At 37.6% G+C, this 22,455-nt stretch overlaps 2 protein-coding genes across 2 annotated transcripts; one reads left to right on the top strand and one right to left on the bottom strand.

Annotated features, from left to right (window-relative positions):
* The first annotated feature begins 13,027 nt into the window (after nucleotides 1-13,027).
* Nucleotides 13,028-14,075, top strand: LOC113290164 (glutathione S-transferase-like). Its single transcript, XM_026539711.1, has 2 exons — nucleotides 13,028-13,273; nucleotides 13,390-14,075. The coding sequence occupies exons 1-2, from the start codon at nucleotides 13,124-13,126 to the stop codon at nucleotides 13,879-13,881; spliced, it is 642 nt and encodes a 213-aa protein (XP_026395496.1). The 5' UTR covers nucleotides 13,028-13,123; the 3' UTR covers nucleotides 13,882-14,075.
* A 34-nt stretch (nucleotides 14,076-14,109) lies between these two features.
* Nucleotides 14,110-14,930, bottom strand: LOC113290165 (histone H2A.1-like). The gene is made up of 2 exons (XM_026539712.1): nucleotides 14,624-14,930; nucleotides 14,110-14,512 (listed from the first exon to the last, which is right to left on the bottom strand). The coding sequence occupies exons 1-2, from the start codon at nucleotides 14,822-14,824 to the stop codon at nucleotides 14,267-14,269; spliced, it is 447 nt and encodes a 148-aa protein (XP_026395497.1). The 5' UTR covers nucleotides 14,825-14,930; the 3' UTR covers nucleotides 14,110-14,266.
* Between the last annotated feature and the right edge of the window lie 7,525 nt (nucleotides 14,931-22,455).

Below are 22,455 nucleotides of genomic sequence, written 5' to 3'. Positions count from 1 at the left end.
TATCTGAAAGGAAGGGCATATACCTGGTACAACAACATCACACCAGGAAGTATCACTAGTTGGGGAGAAATGATTAATGCTTTCTACAGAAAATATTTCTTCTTTTCAGAGCAAATCACCCTCTCTGATCTTGGAAGGATGTTTCAAAGGAGCAATGAACATCCTAAGATTGTGTGAAAAGGTTCAGAATTCAAGCTCTGGACTGTCATGATCCAAATGTCACAGAACAACAACTCGTGGACTTGTGCATCAATGGAATGATTCCAGTCTACAGGGCTTTATTGGAAAATCTCAGGTTCCAGACTTTCTCAGAACTTCATGAAGCGTCTAAGAGATCTGCAACTACTGCACCTGCTTTATTGGAGAGAGCTAAAACCACAAAAACTGAAGAACCATGAAAAACTCGAGGTAGCAGACGTTTAATCAACAAACAGTACAACCTCCAACCTTCCACAAATGTTGTCGCAGAAGGGAGCAAACGAAGAGCCGAGCCGCAGCGCAAGCACACTTCTCCGACCCCTTCGAAAGCACAATGAAAGGATAATCAAACTCGAGATGCACAAGCTCCTACCCAACGCGCAGGGGCTGATCAAGAAGCACCTGATTTCCCTTTTCCCATTGAAGAGGTGATTGAATTATTAGATGTCTGGGTTCAAGACGATGCAATCAAGTTACCTTATATCAAGAAAGAACCAACTGAAGAAGACATGGAAAATCCTCGTTACTATCGCTTTCATAAATTCGTCAATCATCCCACAAGGGACTGCAGAATCTTGAAGCGCATATTCCAAGAAAAAGTCGAATCAGGATAACTTAACTTGGGGACTGAAGGAGTGCACAGAGACCCTCTCACGGTCAGAAGCTTCACTCTCTCTGAACCACCCGTCAAGGAAGCAGTTCAGTCCTTAATCGAGCATGTCTGCGAATTGTCGTACTTATCAAAGGATCAAAGGAAAGACATGTTTGCTGCATTGAACCACATCGTGTCAGAGAAACGCTTATTGATCCAGGAGACGTTTCCTGACACTTCAGCAATAGACAAAGAAATGTACGACTGGGGACTTCTCACCACACTCCATCTCAAAGGGAACGAGTTCAAACGAGAACTTATAGATGTTGGCACTGTTGTTAATGTTATCCCTCTGAAAACTTTCAGAGCTGCTGATATCACACGATAAGAAGACATTCATGCTCCAGTATCAATCATGGATCACGAATGGATTCCCAGATATGCTTATGGACACATTACTCTCAAGGTGAATGTAAACTCAACCTGGACAGAAACCAAGTTCTACATAATCCGAGAAGATCCAGGATACAATATGATCCTTGGGCGTACGTGGATTCATTCTGGAAAGGTAACTCCAACACCTTCAATTGCACATTTCTCTGTTGAAGAAAGCTCTGTTTCGGAAGAAATAGAGGATACTCCACCATTTGAGCATCTGAAGGAAGTCAAAACCTTGATGGAGCTGACACAAAAGCATGAAGAAAACGCACATGCTTTCATCAAAAGTTTCCGCACTCAGGCAAGTCTTATTCCTCCTCATGCGTCCATTTTATCAGTTTTCAAGTATGCTACTTGGGTCTGAGGGCTTCACTCCACCAACAACTTAGCAATTGCAAAATGCTATGAATAGATAACCTCACCTCAGCAATATTTCACCAAGTGGTTGGACGCAGAACCTCTCCGAGTCGAGCATTTCGCTGATACTATTGTTTTTAAAATAATGGTTGAATTCAACAAGCAGTATCCCAAATATTCTCCCTTGCACGAATGTCCATATGTACCTCAAGATTGGAAGGCTTCACCAACGTGTAATCCCACTGCACGAGGAATTCTGAACCAACGGCAGATATTCAGGGCGCGGACAACCAAGTCTAACAAGTTCCAGGAAGGAGATTTAGTTCTCAAAGCAACTAAGCGTAATTCTCATCCTGCAAATAACTCCAACTGGGAAGGGCCTTTTATGATCTCTAAGTCTGTTGCTGGTGGATACTACAGATTGATCAACATGGATGGAAAAGAGAATGTGGCAGTAATACACGAAACATGGCTCAAAGCATTCGACGCCTAAGATATGGGATCTTTGAGGTAATTGGGTTAAGGCATAAACGCCAAAAATACCCGAATTTGGCATTTACGATTTTCTTTCATGTATTTCGGTTTCCTCCAAAATGTTTGCAATACTTGCATTCAGTAATTTAAGTTCAGCAATTTATCAAAATTCAGTTTACTTAAAGAAAATCTCTATCAAATCCAAATAAAATCCTCAATCATCTACTTATCCAAAACCAATCAAAACCAAAAATAAAACCTCACATCTCTCAGAAGTTCATAAGTTCAAGAGATTGTGGAAAGGAAATCAAAGAAAATAAGCAAAGAAAGATTTTCACTCCTCTGCATCCTTCAAGACTTATAAGGCCATATTCTCCATGTCCAGCTCTTCAGTCAGCCTAGCAATCTTGTCTTGCTTCTCCATCACAGCATCATTGGGAAAGGGTATATTATTTTCACATGAATCCTTGATGTAATTTATCTTCTTACGAATCCATTTCACGTTGAAGCCAAGTCTCTCAAAATTCTCCAAGTTGAACTCCGAATCAAAGAGTACATCTGGAGTAACAGTATTTCTGGCCCTAGCGCATATATCACTTACAACACGCAAGATAACACTTACTTGCATTGTTACGGAATAAGCAAGCTTAGGGTCTCTGTTAAGGATGATGTGACCGAACTTCCTCCATATCTTCTCGTACAAGCCTGCATATCCAATAGGAACGCTGAATCCACCAACTAGTTCATGGTATGGGAGTGATGCATCAAATGGAGGATCAAAAGCAACTCCTGCACTCGGGTATTCATGCACAACTATGCGAGTTTCCACCATTGGAACAGTCTCGTTTATCTCAAGAGCAGTCTCCTCCATCTCTGGGAGGTTTCTTGAGCAGCTTTTTCTATTTCCATCGATGGAGCAAGAGCAGTTTGGTTTATCACATTTCTTCCACACGAGGCGTGGTTTCTTCCGTCCCTGGAGTAATGACGATGTCGTTTTCCTTACTAGCTTCAACAATGACCTTTTCATGATCTTGAGGTGCATAAATGTTTTTGTTGCCACTTTGATTCATAATACCGCGCGTGCCATCGTCATCAACTCGGGTATTCTCAACTTCATCATTTGGCACCTAATATGATGATCTCGTTTTCCTTACTAGCTTCAACAACGACCTCTTCATGATCTTGAGGTGCATAAATGTTTTTGTTGCCACTTTGATTCATAATACCGCTCGTGTCGTCGTCATCAACTCGGGTATTCTCAAGTTTATCATTTGGCACCTAATATGATGATTACGTGAGATTAGAGCACACCAAGCATAAAAAGTAAAGGCAATTGTAAATTCAGGATGTGAGTGGTCTAACATCATCAAATTTCATCATTATGCATTCAAGACGCGAGCAAATAGCGTGAAAGTCATAAAAACGCGTTTTACGACAAGCTCATCTGAAGAGATTTTACACTGCCATGTATAAGACGGCGAACTAGGAGCAATTGGTGAATAATATAAGGTTGGGTTATATACCATTCTCTTCGTATGGATGTTATCAAAAACATATCAAAATTTCATAACGATTGGATGAACGAGTAAAACTATGTGGCCAAAACATCTAACTACATGTCAGCTGAAAAATTCCTGAAGCTCTCCTGGAAGTTTACTGTTTCGCTGATTTCAGCCCCTAAACGTGCCCAAAACTATAAAAGATTCTTTTCTAATCTTGGAAATTTCCTGGGCATAAGGATACATGGGTATATCGTGAAAATCTGACATTGTATGAAGATTCTACAGCGTTTTTGCTAAAGGGCTGAATTCTGGAATTTCTGGTGACGTATTTCGGCAAAACTTTTCGTATATTCACATGAGTTCTCATTCATTCATTCATAAATCAACAAATTTATACTTCTATGGATAAAATACAAGATAAATACTTACTTGGGTGGTCTCTGAAGCATTCAAAGAGCCGTGATTGCCTGTATCAGTATTAAGAGCATCATTACTCTCATTCGGTCTTGAGTTCTAAGAATCCTCTTCGTCACCAACTTCTGAAGATGAACGAGCATCGCCAGTATTCTCCACTTCCATGGCAACATCCTCCTGGATATATTTTCAACAATTAGCATTTTATCTACAAATCATCATGATTGGTTATGCGAAGAAATACTTACGTCAGCCTCTTCTTCAACACTCGAGTCGGAAACCGTTTGCCCAACAACAGAGAATTGAAGGCCGTCAATACTTGATGGAGTAAAGTTCTGCAACGGAATAACAAATATGAGTTTTATAATCCTAATTATGCGGATAAGAAGAAGTCGCGGCAAAAGAAATATTGACAACTCACCAAGGAAACAACTTGGGACTTTATGGTATTAGGTGACAGCTTATAATTTTTGCTCTTGCCTTCTCCGCCATGAATAATCGCCTCAGTTTCTGAGAAGTCTACATGGATTCGAGGTCTTACGTTACGACCGTCCTGTGATAAAATTTGATGCAATGATTAAAATACAATTATCATAATTTTAAGAAGATTATATAAAAGGTACATACTTGTGAACATCCTAGAGACGTCTTTCGTTTATCACCACCACAGAGATGCTTCAATCTTGGTCGAGTAGAAATCATCTCAACAGAGGGAGGATTTTTCACCGGAGATTGGCCAACCATCACGAAATCATGTAACCACTCAAGTTGTTGATTCCAAAAGTCTACATAACCTGGAGTTACATACGTAATTCTCTCAGAGCAAGGGAGCCAGTAATCGCTTCCTTCCACATGTGTACGGTCTAAATGGGTCCTAAGTTGCTCGACCGATAGTTTCCTTCTTCGAAAAGTCGGAACACACTAATCCATACCCATTTGTCGATCTGCTCTATCAATATTGTATTCCTCCACTGAAAGTTCTCCATATATCGCTGATATCAAGTGACCAGGAGTGCAACTCAACATAAAAGATCTCTCGCCATCACTCAGACCTGTACCAGACGCCAAATCCATACTCTCTCCAAAATTGAAAGTTGTCAGCTGGGAAATATAAGAAGAAATTTACACCCATGGGCGAAAATCTAACTCAGATTCATTATCTAACACATCAATGAGACGTGTCTTGAACCGAGGCTGCTTTGTAGACCAGCGCATAATCCTGGCATTATCTTTCTCAGAGAAAACATGACGAACATAAGCATTCGGTCCTTACAAGATAGTACGTGGAATAGGTGTGTAATTCTTGAAATGTTCCCACATCAAAGCTTGAAGAAACTTCGTATTGGCATAGTATGCGATCTTCATAAAGCCATTCGATACACTGGAGTCTATAATCAGGAAGTCTTAAGTTAGAGTACAAAGAACCCAAAAATAGGCTACCTATTGGAAGTTGCTCACCTTGATCCACCTTGATAGCAAAGGGAATCACGAACGGCTTCAACAAATCTCCACTATCTTCAAATACGTCTCTGGACAACCATAAACATAAGAAAGCAGCAATGGATAACATACCGTCAATGGGACTATCGGTAGCCTCATCTCTTGGCCACCAGCGTGTCCACCAGTGAGCATAACAACACTTGCTGGACACCTTGTTAATACTCTCCATTTCTGCTGCCAAGATGTTAGAAACTGCCGTCTCCTCAGCTGAGAGATCCTCAGGGAGATTTCCCGTGATTGGGAGATGCAACAAAGCAACTACATCCTCTAAGGTGATGGTAAATTCTCCTTATCTGCATATGAAGGTATGGGTCAGAATGCACCAACGAGCAAGTAGAGCCATTATACCTCGCATATCATGAAAGATGAATAAGTCTCCAGATGCTTGAATAGCTCTTGTCACATGTGCCTGATTTAGCATAGCTCTGATGCGAGGGAAACCCAGCATATGTCTCGCCCATCCAGAGAATTTTTCTAAAGGTCATCGAGAAAGCTTAAACTCTATAATTGACGCAAGGAAAAGTCCTCGTTCAAGACAAAATCGGATCACTTTCTTAGGAGTCACCAATTTTTTTTGAGTAAAACTTCTTGGATTTATCAGAAGACGATACGCTGGGGTTTTGAGACGTTTTTCGGCTTCCTGCTGAACCTCAAAAAACGCATCATCTATATTCGGAACATTCTTAATTCCAGGTGTTTCTTCTTCTTCTTCACCAACAGAAGTCTCATCCATGCATGTATCGTCTCTGGAAACATCATTTTCTTGGGAGTCGGACATCCTTGCGAGCTGTAATATGCACATAAAACTCTACTTCAGTATATTATCCATGCAAGATGCGAACATCAATGATGGAATGAAGCAATTGGATGATAAAAATGCTCATGCAGGCATCTACAAAATGGTAACTCTTAACTCTTACCCGTTTACGATTCCACTAACAGTAGTGATTGTGATAAAGGAGTTAACACTTCAAAACTTGCTCGCTTCTTCGAACCTGCAAAGAATGAGCAAAACGTTTTCAAAAATCGAAACCTGATTTTCATAAAATCATGAACATAATTTTCACTGTGTGAGCATTCACCATAGACTTATGAAAACTAAACAATATTTCATCATAAATAATTGTTCACTTTTAAATGTTACTCAAAGTCAGGCTTTGTCTTTCAAAATATATATATATAAAACGTGAATTATTCATGAAAAATAAATTTTATTATTTTGGTGTGAGCAAAAACTCACATTAAAAAAAATCCATGAACATGTCACGGTTTTATATACAAAAAAAATCGTGGATATTCCACGGTTTTATCAAAAAAAAAATCTCTTTTCCTTCGTACCATCGTCCGTTTTTGAAACGAAGGTTTATTCAGATTTCATGAAAATTCATACATCAAGATAAAGTTTTGGTTTTCATGAAAGCTCATAAACAAAAATTTATCACTAGACACAGGTCTGTATATATAAAAAAATAAATCTCTCTTAAGTCAGGGATTATTACTAGTTTCTTAAACTAACGATCGAACGAACATACGTTTTTCAAACAAGGGTTTTCTACAAAACTCACACTCATATATGTACATGTATATAACTTTAGCATTAACAAAGCATGAACAACTCATGAACTTCTGAAGAAAAAAAAATTACCTGTCGGTGCCGGACGGTGATCGGCCGGCCGGCGACGGTGGTTCCGATGAATTTTTCCTGCTTTTCTCTGTTGCTAACGTGAAGGGAGGAAAAAGATGAAGGTGGTGGTCGGTCGTGGAGGAGAAATAAAAAAAAACGGATTAATTCCTTTTATATCAAATTTTATTTCCAAAACCTAATTCCACAAGGATTTCCTTTCTTGGGCCCGGACCGTGAATCCTAAATCGACAAGGTCCCTTCACCAAATCAGCGGTGCTATACCACTTTACGCTCGTTAGACGATGCTCTATCATGCCACTGGGATCCTCGTTCAAGCCATGGTTCGCTCGTGTAATCGAAAATCCGGTAACATATTATCTTACGACTAAGTTCAATTACTTATTTCGTATATAACTGGAAAATCACCATCCAGTGCTGATTGAGGAACATGACTGTCCCTCACTAAGCAGGAGACTTAATGTAAAAGGGGGATTTTCGAAAAGCGCTAAAATCGTAAAATCATAATTATACATGCTCCTGATCCAGCAATCAGATGAGTATTGAGGATCATGTCTCTCATCGAAGCATGAAAGCTCATTCCTCAAGAACCTCTGACTGAGAATACTGTCTCTCAGAGTATATGTAGATGTGTAGTCTCTCGGCTGAGGCAACGACATATCTCATAAATACTGAGCAATTTCAGTAAATATTTCTATATAGAATCGAACGATTGGACGGCTCCTAAACAGCTTACCTGCTAGTATAGAGCAATAACGTCTTCAGGATGTAACAATGTTTTCCCTGACTATATAAAACAAATATGACGCTTCAACAAGCTCATATTACTCTACTCTTAGATAATAAATGCTCCTAGACAACATGCCTAAATTCATTAACTGAATATTCGAAAATATTCTACGTTTTTCATAATATTCCATTACTTCAATTTGTGGTTCTTCCCAACAGAATTCCATGGGTTAGTGATAAATATTTAACGTACGGGCATCTGAGCCGCTATCGAGTAAGCCCCGACCAAAATGGTGCAAGTGTACTCAGCAATAATGCACTAACGAGCACTTGAATGCACGAACGAGCATTCCAAAATACGAAGGAACGATGAACCTATGCAAAATAGGAAGAAAAATAATAATAAAAAAATATTAGCTAAGGCGCTAGGGGACTGGGCCCACCGACCGGCCAATCACGTCATGGCCAGTCCCACGCCTGATTCTCTATTTTATTATTTTTCCTTGATCTCATGAAAATCCCTTCATTTGAACAAATATCCTTCATAATAAGGAAACTCCTCAGTTTCATGGTGTTTCCCCCGTATCAAAGAAATAATTAAAAAATTAGGAAAGGTGTCGCGGGACCAAGCTCACTAGCCGGCCGGTCATGCCCTAGTTGTGGCCGGTCCCACACCTTGCTTTCCTTATTATTTTATTATTATTACTTCCTTCATCCCATGAAATTCCTTGGTTTCATGATATTTCCTTCGCATCAAGGAAAAGATATAAAGTTAGGGAAGACTCACGGGACCGGCCCTAGCCGGCCAACCGTGCCCTAATCGTGGCCGGTCCCACACGTCCCTTATTTTATTATTATTAATTATCAATGTTTCCTTCATCTCATGAAAACTCCTTCATTTTAAGGAAAACTCCTTTATTTCAACAAATTCCTTGATTTCATGGTATTTCCCTAAAATCATGAAAAATAATATAAAATTAGGAAAAGTGCTATGGGACCGAGATTATTGGCCGGTCGGCCATGCCTTGGCCATAGTCGGTCCCACACTTCATGATTCCTTATTTTATTATTATTATTTCCATCATCTCATGGAAATTCCCTAATATTATGAAACTCCTCAATTTCATGGTATTTCCTTCACATCAAGGAAATTACATAAAATTGGAAAGGTGTCACGGGACCGGGCTTGCTAGCCGGCCAGCCATGCCCTAGTCGTGGCCGGTCCCACACCTTGTAATCCCTTATTTTATTATTATTTCCATCATCTCATGGAAATTCCTCAGTTTCAGCAAAACCCTGAATTCTTCATATTTTCTCAAATGAATGCTCAAATGCACGCCAGAAAATATCAAAGTTCTCAGGACTGAGGAATGAACGCTTTAGTAACATGAGCATATTACCTTGACCGACCAAGGTTGGCTCTTTAGCTTGCAAGAGGCCGGTCCCGCACATTTTCATCATTTGACCTAATTTGTTCACATTAGGTTGAAACTCTTCCAAACAACTTGGAATTTCATAAAATGATCGCCAGTCGGTCCCATGACCAACCAGGGCCAGTTTCATGACCCCTTGGTCGGTCCTTCATCTCTTCATAATTAATTAGGTTTTATCACCTAAGGTTCAGACGAGTATTATTTCAATAAATGATTAAATCAGCATTTGTTCATCTTTTCACCAACTGGTCTTCAAGAGACTTTGGTATTTTGCACACTAGAGCATCTGGGCGTTACATGGTCGATTCATCATCCCATGTAGTCGGTCCCCCCTTCACTCTGTGGTTGATTTTCGATAAATCATCAATTAATCAGCAATTGATCGAAATTAGGGTTTTCGAATCCAAGGTTCATAATTCCAGATTCAAACGCTAATAATCTTATGTTGATCCCATGATCAACATTTTTATTAATTATACTCGGTTCAGTTGCCAGTATTCTAAATTAATATTTTATTTGGTTCTGTTACCAACAATTCATCAAAGGAGCAACATTTGCTCAGGTGAGCAATATTTGCTCAGACTAAGGAATATTGGTTCAACTATCAATATTTTACAATCCATCGAATGAGCAATATTTGCTCACTTTAACTATCAACGTTTACTCGAAAATTATACCTCTGTCTCAACAGACACGTTCGATTCATGAGTCTTAGAACATCTGCAAATCACGTTCAACTCAGCAATACAAGGACTCATCGTCCCATGAAGTCGGCAACTGACTAAATAAATACACGTCTGCCTTGCAGACCCACAATCACGAGACATCAATCATGTTACATGGGGGGATATTAACTAGGGTTTTGGTCTGGCGGTGTACGGCACGTGTGTTCATACACACGATGAGAATGTGAGCAAGTCGTGCAATCAGTTGGAGGAGTTAGCAAAGTAGTGGATGGAAAATCAACTAAGTCTCTGCACAATGAGCAACTGGTTTTAACACGATTTCCACTTCCCCACTCTTTGACTCCAGCAACTGTCAGACTTCATGGGATCAAGGTGTTTACAATTCTAGCAATCTGAATCATGATTGAAACAACAAACAGTTTTTGTAAAACAAGAGCACACAAACTCATCGTCTGAAAAAATTACTCTCAATAGAGCAAATTTAATCAATCAGAACTTATTTTATTTCTTCACGCAGAATACACAACACACCTACAATTTCGATCACCATTGATCTCACACATTTCTCAGCTTCCCTCCTACAGATCAACCCATCCTCTCTTGTGACCGAATTGACTCTGGAACGGCCATTGTCTTGGTTTAGGCCGGAGTCCTACAGATTGATCTCTCGAATTCAAAGCACTCCCTCTTGCAGTGCATCCGTGTGAGGTTAGACAGTTCGCTCGGTTCAAGGAGTTTCCTCCGCACGGTCGTCTTCTCAATTCCTTAAAAACCAGCAACTCGTTTTTCCCCATCTACAAATAGTTATATACATCGGGAAAATGTTGTTCACTGTTATCTACACTGCAAACATATGACAGTTATAAGTGTTGCTAAATATTTGGCAACAGTTATAAGCATCAGTAAATTTAATATTATTTTGAAAATCACCAACAAATTTTTGGGGCTTAGGCTGTATGACCAATATTCACAGACATATAACCCAATATTTAACGAACAGTGCTGAAAAGATTTGGGGAGCCTTTGGTCGCATAGGCAGTTCAATGTCGTTACTTTAAGTATATAAATCTATCTCTTCCTAGATTAAAATTCTAACTTTACTCCTAATATGATAACCCATAAAAGAGCCCATATTATTAGGTCACCTAGAACACCCCAAGCCTATAAAATGGCCCGGTCCGGACAACTGCATGGGACAGCAAGTCTCATTTTTCAGAAATGATCCTTCAGAAATGAAAGGTTAAAATATATATATGTATATATATAATCCGAAATGAGGTTTGATAACACACCTAACGTCCAGTAAAAATTATGTATCTTAAGTACTAGTTTGGATAATTTTGAAAAAAATCTATTCTCTACATTTTCTAATTTACGTGTAAAAATCAATTTACTGGCAAGTAAACTAGGATGGAGGAGTGGTTGAAATACAAACAGAGTCGAACTCCCCAAGTTCCAACAAGACGTCGGTCATTCAGTACGTCAGTGTACAATATAATGTGATTAAAAAACTTCAATTATTTTTCAAAGCTCAAAGAATCAAATAAAATTATTGGAAATTGATCTTCACCTCGAAAGAAGTACAAATTTAGGCCCTACCAGTCGGGGAGAAGAAATATCGTGTTAATCGTGCAAGCATGGCCGACCATCATCCAACTCTTGCATTTTGAATTCGTTGTCTCTTTTCCTGGAATTTGATTTTCTAAACAATAACTTTGTCCTACCAAACAGTCTAATGTCTAGAAGCTTCAGGTAAAAAAAAAAAAAAACTACCGCTAGAACCCATTTGACAATCTGGCAACTCCATTCGACATATTGGTCGATCTAATAACTAATAAGGCTGTCATCTAAACTCACAAAAGGCAAGATTGCTAATAGGGGGAATGGTTTTGTTTGGGGTGAACCAAAATGTTAATAAGACAAAACATCATTTGCTTTGGGTTGGTACATCCTCGGACAAATTGGTACCTCATTAACAGCCTTGATAAAAGGCAGCTCACTTGCCGGTCAGCTGCGTCAATCGTAAATTAAACCATGGACTTTTAGTTGAATTGATCAAATCCAATCCGTTATCTATATGGGGAATCAACACATCACTTTGGCCCAATTTCCTAATACGAGAAAGGAATTTTATCTATGAAATGATTCATTATTTTAAAAGGATGTTATTGGGGCGTCATACTCTTTCAGAAGGGCGTCGCTTGGATATCTGGTGACCAAAAATCTGATTAAGGGATACTTTTGATTCAATAGCAATTTGTCCAAAATGACCCTTCAATTAAAACTAATAAAAACAGATGAGGAAAAAGCAAACTGATCCTAGTGATGGTAATCAACATCTCAAACCTCAACTTCATCCTTAACTCATTCCACCGATTCATTCAATTGAAGAATGAAGTTTTCAAACTACTCAACAACAACCCATGGTGTATGTAAGGTAATAATCGAACAAACCCATCTTTTTGTACTCGTTTTTGTGCTTAAATCGAATGAAATCGAAGTAAAATTAGGATTTTATTTACTTTCTGCTAGTGTTACGCCTGGGTACGGTACTAGATTTTTTAATCGTAATTTAGTTTTTAAAGAACTTACGCCTAGGTTTAGTTCAATTTAAGCGTAAACTTTGATTTGCATGTCGTTCACGTCTAGGTTTAGTTGATTTCCAGGCGTAATTTCAATTTACGCCTAGGTTTAGTTGATATCTAGGCGTAATTGGGTTTAGTTGATTTCCAGGCGTAATTCCAATTTTACGCCTAGGTTTAGTTGATTTCCAGACGTAATTCCAATTTTACGCCTAGGTTTAGTTGATTTACACGCGTAATTCTAATTTTACGCCTAAGTTTGCTATATCTCCAACCTAAACGTAATTAATTAAACTAAATTAAAATTAACCAAATAAGTATTGTTTGGTCATCACAAAATTATATAAAATAAGGGGTTTTTGATATTATTTATGGGCGATCCGTTTTTGTCTTATTAGGTGATGTCCCTCTGAAGGAGTGTGACACCCCGATAACAGCCTTTTTATTTTATTGTTTTGCAATGATCCATTATTGCTTTGCTCCATTATAAATTGTCATGAAACCTCCTTTCACTTTCTGCATATTACAATCAAATCAAGATCTTCATTTTAATTTCGCTATCTCATAGTAATAATAATGGCTGTTCTCAAGGTTCATGGAAGTCCAATTTCAACTGCAACTCAAAGAGTTCTTGTTACCATCATCGAAAAAGGTCTTGAATATGAACTACTCTTCGTTAACTTAGCTGAAGGTGAACACAAGAAAGAACCCTTCATCTCTCTCAACGTAAGCAGCTAGACCAAACTTTGATCTTTTAATTTTTCAGTTCTAATTCATGGATCTATCATCTACAAGTCACACGAATTTTCACTAATTCTTCTTTTTAAATTTTTTTTGGGTAGCCATTTGGTCAAGTCCCAGCTTTTGAAGATGGGGATTTGAAGCTCTTCGAATCAAGGGCCATCTCACAGTACATCGCACATGATTACGCTAGCAGCGGAACGCCGTTGATTTCATTCGAGAAGATGCCAGTAATGGTGAACTGGATGGAAGTCGAGGCTCACCATTTTGAGCCAGTAGCATCAGTTTTGGGTTGGGAATTAGTTTACAAGCCCATGTTCGGTATGACTACAGATGCAGCTGCTGTTGAAGAAAATGAAGCCAAGCTAGCTAATGTCCTGGATGTGTATGAGAAAAGACTCGGCCAATCCAAATATTTGGGTGGAGATGAGTTTACTTTAGCTGATCTTCATCATCTTCCTTATCTCAATTGTTTGATGGGTACACCAACTAAGAAGATTTTTGAATCTCGACCATGTGTTTCTGCTTGGTCTAAGGATATCTTGGCTAGACCTTCCTGGGCTAAAGTTCTTGATTTACAGAAGAACCACTAAAATTTGGGTTTCTGAACCCTGAACCCCAAATCTGAAATTTCAAAATTACTGGTTTTCTTGTTTTGTGTTTTGAGTTCTAGATCTAGAACAGAAGAATAAAATCTTTCGTAGAGAAAATTTCTGATTAATAAATGATTTGTAGCTTTGTTGTTAGAATGTTAATTGAATGCTGTTTGTGAGATTTGGTTTGGAAACTAAGATTTCTAGCAATTGATTACAGAATCTAAATGTAATAAGATTAATTCCATTGATTTGTAGAGATTACAAACAGACTTTCAGATCTGAAACAAAGACAGATCTTGAAATCAGGAAAATGATCTTAAAACCCAAAATAGTTGAACCCTAAACTTCAATACACATTACTACTGCACTAGATCTATAGATCTTACTTCTTCTTTGGAGATTTAGCAGCAGTAGATTTTGATGGAGATTTTGGAGTACTGGCAGCCTCATCCTTCTTCTTTGGTAACAGAACAGAGTTGATGTTGGGAAGAACACCACCACTAGCAATAGTAACACCAGAAAGCAATTTCCCCAATTCCTGGTCATTCCTGATTGCTAACAACAAATGTCTTGGGACGATTCTTGATTTCTTGTTGTCTCTGGCAGCATTTCCAGCCAATTCCAAAACCTAAAAACCCAATTCAAAAAAAAAAACACAAATTAAAATTAAAATCAAAATTCATTAAAACCCCAGATTCAAAAATGAAGAACAAGACTGAAGATTAGGTTTTTGTTTTACCTCAGCAGCGAGGTACTCAAGAACAGCAGCCAAGTAAACTGGAGCACCGGAACCGAGTCTTTGAGCATAACGACCTTTCTTCAAGAAACGAGTGATTCTTCCGACTGGGAATTGAAGTCCTGCTTTGGCTGATTTTGTTACTGCTTTCTTTCTATCACCACCTTTCCTTCCTCCCTTTCCAACCTTTGCTGTTCCTTCCATTGATAATAACTTAAAGTGTTTCTGAAAACTAGAGTTTTTTTTTGAGAGTGAGAATTTTGCTGTGAATCGTTTGAGAGATGGAGATAAGATTTGTGATTAAAACTGTTGGTCTTTGCTGCTTATTTATATTGAAAATGAATTCTCAAATTCTTGGTATTCTGTTCTCTTTAGATTATAATCTAACGGCTGTTGGCTTATGCAAACGCGATCCGTATGCTTCATTACTAACCAATGAAATTTGATTGTTTTCTATCGTTTTGAAAGTTCAGATTAAAATCTGACGGCTGTGAATTAGTGGCACGTCAACAATCCGTATGTTTCGTGACTAACCAATAAGATATTAAAGTTGTTAGCTTATGGAAACCAATGATCCGTGTGCTTCGTTACTGACCAATGACATTTGTTCTATATTTAACATTTGAAGTTGAATTTACATCCCTCCGATTAAAATCTGATGGCTAAGAGATTATAACACGTCACTAATCCGTATGCTTTTTTTTCTTTTTGTTAATGCCAATAGTAAGGGCAAATCCAACAGGAGTTGGTTATTGGACGGTCCGGGTGGATAGGCAAATCCAATTTTGGGAACACATACCAACGAAGAATGAACTGATCAATCAATGGAAGAATATCCGTCGGATATTTGGAAATTCGATATCCGATAGATTAAGCGCTATCGGATATTCGATATCCGATAATATCCTATAGGATATCAAAATCAGATATCGATTCCGATAGGCTAAGCTATCGGATATCGGATATTTATCCGATAACATCCGGTTCCGATAAAAATTGTTAAAAACCCTATAAAACATGTTCATAATTGAAATTTAAGTTCAACTTTTCAAACATTTCATATCGGATATCGGATATTTTTCCTTACTCTTCTACTCGACTCTAATATGGTTAAGGTAAATCGCAAATAAGTCCTTGTTCTATCGGATATCGGATATTAACAATTCGGATGGAGCCTAATCCGATTCTGATATGTTAAGCAAGAAATATCTGATAGAATATCCGATTTGATATCCGATATCCGATAAAACGAATAAAATCCTATAGGATCTCGAATATTCAGAAACGGATTCCGGATATCGGACAGATATTGACAGGCCTACTGATCATCTCAACAAGGACGGTCATCCTAAGCTGAGCCGAGGAGCGTTGCATATTGAGCCGGCACTCGTATAAGTCTTGGATGGTCGCCTCTATCTCCGACGACAACGGATACATCTACATCCAACGGCTGTACTGTTTATATTAATTATATAAACTGTACTGTTTAAGACGAAGACGAAAGGACGACGAGCGCCATGATACAATTATACACGGGGCAAGTACCGCGAGATCCAGGACGGAGTTCAACAATGACAAGAAGATATAGTGGAGATTTCGAGGAAAAGGACACTAACAAATGACGCGTGATTATTTTATCAACAGACGTGTTTACTCCGACGAAGATTTTCAACGACGCTTTTGTATGTTGTAGCACTTGGTTATTAGGCGTATGAGAAAGCTTTGTCGGGTAAACCCTAAATTCAATTACCAATTTGTTGCACGAAATATACGGGGACATAGTCTTGAAAAAAAGCTCATATCAGTCCTATAATTCTAGGTTATTGTATACCAGCGGATGCATGTCATAAGTACATTTGTATGGAAAAAAACAGCATATGAAAACTTCACCATGTTTTGCGAAATTGTAGTTAACCATTTTGGTCCATGTTTTTTTTTGGACAATCAACAAAAGAAGATGTAGACTGATTACTAGTTGAAAATGCGAATAGAGGCTTTTTCGGAATGCTAGGAAGCCTTGATTGTATGCATTGGGTGTGGCATGAATGTCCTTATGCTTGGCAAGGGCGGTATAAGGGACACTACTCAAAACCAAATGTTGTTCTGGAAGTGGTTTCTAATGATTGTTGGATATGGCATATGTTTTTTTTTTGGACTTCGGGGTTCAAATAACGACATTAATATTTTGCACAAGTCTCCTTTGTTTAAAGAACTGAAGTATGTAAATGCACCAACTAAAAATTTCACCGTCAACGACAATAACTATAAGATGAAGTATTTTATAGCTGACGAAATTTATCCAGCGTGGTCAACTTTATTTCTAGCTTAAAGTGATATACCCGAAACCGTGGAGCACCGTGCTAGAAGTGTTAGAGCACTGCTCAGTCGAACTTTCAAGCGTTGATATCTCAAGCTTGTTTGTCAATTTTAGTTACCAAAACTATAAGTCTTGATTTCTAGTCTACTTATAACTATGTCTCGGATTAGGATAGAATGTGTAGTTGAGCTTTAAACTTCACGGCGTTCATCGATTGAAGACGAAGAAATACTAAGGGGAGCTTGTGGAGATTCATTAACAAAAGGTATGTAGAGACTTGAATTCATCTATCACTCATAAGTCTATTTTTAGTCTATCTCCTAATGAGACAAAAGTCGTATAGCTATATAGACTATACTTTATACATATTTAACTCATGAGTTTAACTCGCTTACATGTTTCTCGAAAGAAATCTCCAAACGATAATGTTAGGTCTACAATCTCTAATCACTTCTGTGATCAGAAAGTGTGTCTCTTTTGTGATTCAAAAGGACATATAGAGCAAAAAGGGAAAGCCAAGTTAAAAAACAAATCGTTAGTTCAACTTCAACACACCTTAGATTTAATTCTTAAAGGTGTAACTGACATTCGCATGTCTAAACCAATTGGTTTTAGTACACATCCTGTGATCCCTACCAGGAAAGTCAGTTCAATGAGTTCCTCAAATGCACAAAAGCATAATAGACCGTTTAACAAATATCGTCCGAGAAGAACACTTGTTCTCTCTCCTATCATAAATGGAGATAATAATAACCCTGATGTGAATCATGTATCAAGTGAAGAATGCAGATGTGAGCAGATGGATGACAACCTAAAGTTGGTCATTGAGGGATATAAGGAAATCATCAACAAACTATGTACTCCATCTAGACAACACCCTTCAGGTAAGAATCCTTACTATGTGTCGTATTATGATGATAGTAAATTTTATGATAAATTTTCACATCATAACAGTCTTCTTCCAAAGTACAAAAGAAAGGGGTTTAACCAAAAACAATAGTCATTTGATGAGTCACAAGCTCAAAGATCTCGAAACACGTGAAGCTTCCGAACGTGAACTTTGACTTAGCTTGTGATCGGTTTCTAGTATATTGTTTTTTATTTGTCTAGGAAACTTCTTAAGAGAATTTTTATTCTTGTTTTGTTTAAGAAGGATAACTAGGGTTTGGAATAGCCATTATTGTGAGTACACATAACTATGTCCAACATTTTCATCTTGCAATGTTTTTAGATTTATTTATTTAAATTCTAAAGTTGATTTGGATGATGATTTTTGCAGTATTAATCTTTATGGTTTTATATATTGCAATATGTTATGGGATATGTGTGTTTGCGTCCGTGAACTATTATTGTCCCATACGATGTCAAAAGTTATCTCTTTCATATGCCGATATGCATGTATTGATACAAGATCGATGAACTTTTGACAAACAAAAGTTAAGCCTATTATGTCATTTATTGATGGAAAATAGGTTAAAATCTTTTGTTTACGAGGATTATGTCTATTGTATGTCATTGTGCAAATAGTGATGGAAAATAGAATGAATCCTTGTCTATTCCGCAGTATTGATCTTCCTAGATCCATATTTAATGTATATACTGTGCGGCTCCATAAGTCTTCTTATGTGAGAATTTCCAACTGGAATAACCATAGATTCGTTTGTGGTTAATTTGGTTGTGTATTCCGATTAAATTAATCATGGGTTCTCTTGTGATTAGTTTAATTGAGAATTTTGGATACAAAATCATTATTATGGTTTTTTGGTGTCCAAAGAAAACCTTCTTTTCTCGTAAAAGTAAGGTCGCTCTTGTTGTTCTATCGGGAATGACATCAAATGGGGGAGAGTTCTTTTGAAATTGCGCTTAATTTCCATATCTTTGTGGGGAGTGCAGCTATGGAATATTTTAAGAGTTATCTTGTATCTTTATAAACTCCGTGATGAATGCATTTAGCTTCGGCTTTATGATTGCATCTAAACAAAGTTGATATGTACTTTTCTTTGGTCTTGAAGCGTCTCCATGAAAATTTCATTAGGATCCCGTTTTCGTACCTTTGCCAATTTTATTGACAAAAAAAAGGGGGAGAATTAATATGTAGTTCACACTACAAATACATATGGTTTTCGGATCATTATGTAAGGGGGAGTGGTTTTCATGTTGAGATGAAAGTATTGACTAAGGGGGAGTGATACATATCACCAATGTATTGTTGTCAAAGTTGTGATACAGTTGAACTTTGATACTGTGTAATAATACTATGACATTGTATAACAATGATCAAAAGCTTTTGTTTTCTCATTGTTATGGCTACGGATCTTCAACAACTATGGTGCTGAGCTGAACATCTATGGAATCATGGGAGTACTTGGAAAAGACGAAGTTTTCGAGTAATGTTGAAGCACCAAGGAGATCAAGCATGTGGACGAGAAGCTACAAAGTTTTATCTATTTTGTATTCCATATATATTGATAGTTTTGTCACTAAAATTGACAAATGGGGATATTGTTAGAGCATTGCTCGGTCGAACTCGCAAGCGTTGCTATCTCAAGCTTGTTTGTCAAATTTAGTTGTCAAAACTATGTGTCTTTATTTTTAGTCTACTTATAGCTAAGTCTCGGACTAGGACAGTTAAGTGTAGTTGAGCTCCGGACTCCATGGCGATCATCTTACGAAGACGGAGAACTACTTAAGGAACCATTGGAACTTCATTCGACTAAAAGGTATGTGGATACTTGAACTTATCTATCACTCAAAAGTCTATCTACTCTATATCATACTCTTGAGACAAAAGTCATATAAGTATGATAGTTTTCATACATACACATTTGTTATTTCGAGCCGAGTTTACTCGCCTATCTTTATCTCGAAATATGTGTTGGTAAGCTTCCGCTTTAACCATTTTTCATCTTTACCCACGACGAAAGTCATGATGACGTTTCAATCTTGAAAATGTCTTTGATGACGATAGTTGTGAATAACGACTATTATAACATTATAGAAGAATGTTTCGACGATTGAAATGTAGAGTTGAGATTACCATCTATGGATATAAGCATATACAGTGTGTTCGCACATTAGTGTATAAATCCATGTACCGGAAACCAAGCGTGTGCATATGTGTGCATACGGTATTGGTGAAGGAGACATGTTGGGTACGCGTACTGGCGGAACTTTTCCTCCCGGAAAATTCTGCTGAGTTTGGAGTTTACGAACTCATAAACCAGTCACCTTAGATACACGTACTGGCGGAACTTTTCTACCCGAAAAATTCTGCTGAGTTTGGAAACCAAACCCAACTCAAATCCGGTAGCTAAGGTACGCATACCCATACGCGTACCCAAGCTGGTTATTTCTCAAATCGGTAGTTCATGCACTTAAAAAAAATAAATTATAAGGAATGTGATCTTTGAAAACCGTGGCTATATTGTTCATGCATTGATTCAAATGAATCAACTGATTTTGTTTCGATTGTGTCTATGAATAAAGACCTAAGCAATTGAACAACTCTTCAACTAGTTCTTATGAGTCATTTGAACTAGTTATGAGAAAGATGAATACGGTTAATATGGAAGTGCTCATATGGCTAACCATTGGTTAACTATTTGTGAACCAACTAAGTGTACATTACTCAAACCTAAATGAAATACATTTCATTTGTGTGTGACAAGCTAAGTTTCTATCTAAGGGTTGAAAAATATTAGCTTGTATTTAATCAGGTTTTTCATCTAACAATGAATATTTGATGCTCTGTTACTAAGCTAACATAGATTGTAAACCCTAATTTGAAAACCATATAGGGAGAACTCTAGCAACTGGAAAAACTAATCCCCACACCTCCTGTGTGATACTAGTTGGTTTTGCTAGAGTCGATTCTCCTGTAACCTTAGGTTTCTTCTCGATACCCTGTAGGTTAACGACTTAAAGACTTCATTGGAATTTTGAAGCCAGACGAAACTACTTCTCTTGTAGTTGTGCGATCATATCTTGCCGTTTTCAATAGTACGAGTTCAGTTGAATAATTGACTTGAGATTATATCTCCGATAAGGCAAGATAAAAATAAATCACAAACATCTTCGTCTCATCGTTTGTGATCCACAATATCTTGTTTCGCTACCATACGATTAAGATTATTGTGAGGTGATTGATAATTCTAGGTTGTTCTTCGGGAATATAAGTCCGGGTTGTCAATTAGTTCATGTTCACCTTGATTTCTATCAAAAGACGGAACAAACTCTTAGGTTTATCTGTGGGAGACAGATTTATCTATTATCGTAGACTTTTCTGTGTGATACAGATTTGTTTATTCAAGTCTTCGAATTTGGGTCATAGCAACTCTTAGTTGTGGGTGAGATCATCTAAGGGAATCAAGTGCGTAGTATCATCCTAGGATCAGAGACGTAAGGAGTACATCTGTACCTTGAATCAGTGTGAGATTGATTAGAATTCAACTACAGTCCAGACCGAAGTTAGTTTGTAGTAGGCTAGTGTCTGTAGCAGCTTAATACAGTATGGTGTTCAATCTGGACTAGGTCCCGTGGTTTTTCTGCATTTGCGGTTTCCTCGTTAACAAAACTTCTGGTGTCTGCGTTATTTCTATTCCGCATTATATTTTGTTATATAATTGAAATATCACAAGTTGTGCATTGTATCGATCAATTATGAAATCCAACCTTTGGTTGTTGATTGTAAATTGATTGATTCTTGGATATTGGTCTTTGGTACCATCCAAGTTTATATCTCTTGTATTTGATAAAGACTCACAGATTTCTATTTGTTAGAGTATATATCAAATCGAGAGATAGAGATATTAACTCCTTGATATACTTTTTATTAAGATTGAGTCTGACTGTCTAGTTGATTCTCTTAAAAGTATATTAGATTTCCATACAGATTGCTAATCAAAATATTGGGTGAGGTTGTTAGACCCCCGCATTTTCAATTGGTATCAGAGCAGGCAAACACGTTTAAGACCTCAAAAGTTTGTGTTTGTAGCGATCTGACTCTATGGACAGGGGAATTATCTCTGATAAACGCATCACCAGAAATAAAGACTCTGTTTCTAATAAGTTTGTCAAAGAGAAAAATCCTTCAATATTTGTTACAGACGAACCTAGTGTTCAAATGAAACAGACTTACACTGACATGTGTTGTTCTGATGAATCTAACTCTGTTATTCAAGAGTAAACAGCTAGACAGAGTAAACTAATTCTAAATCTTGTTAGAATTCATGTTGATAGATTCAAACAGTTAAAAAACATGTCAATGTCCTTCATGGTATAATAAAAGACTGTGGCTCCAGGGAAAAAGCTTCTTATAAGGAAAATCCTGAAGTTCGATCATACCGTATCTTACTTGAGGTAAAACTTAAAAAGGATGCTTTAGAAATTGAACATCTCTAGAGTAAACTCTTTATTCAAGGATGTTCAGAAAGGTCTGTTATACCGTCTACTTCTTTGCAAACTGAAAGAGCTCCAGTTTCAGAGTATTCTCAGATTCTCTTCCCACTCAAATTAATGT

This window comes from Papaver somniferum, chromosome 6 (genome assembly GCF_003573695.1).
Source record: "Papaver somniferum cultivar HN1 chromosome 6, ASM357369v1, whole genome shotgun sequence".
Classification (NCBI taxonomy): domain Eukaryota; kingdom Viridiplantae; phylum Streptophyta; class Magnoliopsida; order Ranunculales; family Papaveraceae; genus Papaver; species Papaver somniferum.
The sequence above is the reverse complement of the archived record's forward strand: the minus strand, read 5'-3'. Positions and strand labels throughout refer to the sequence as shown.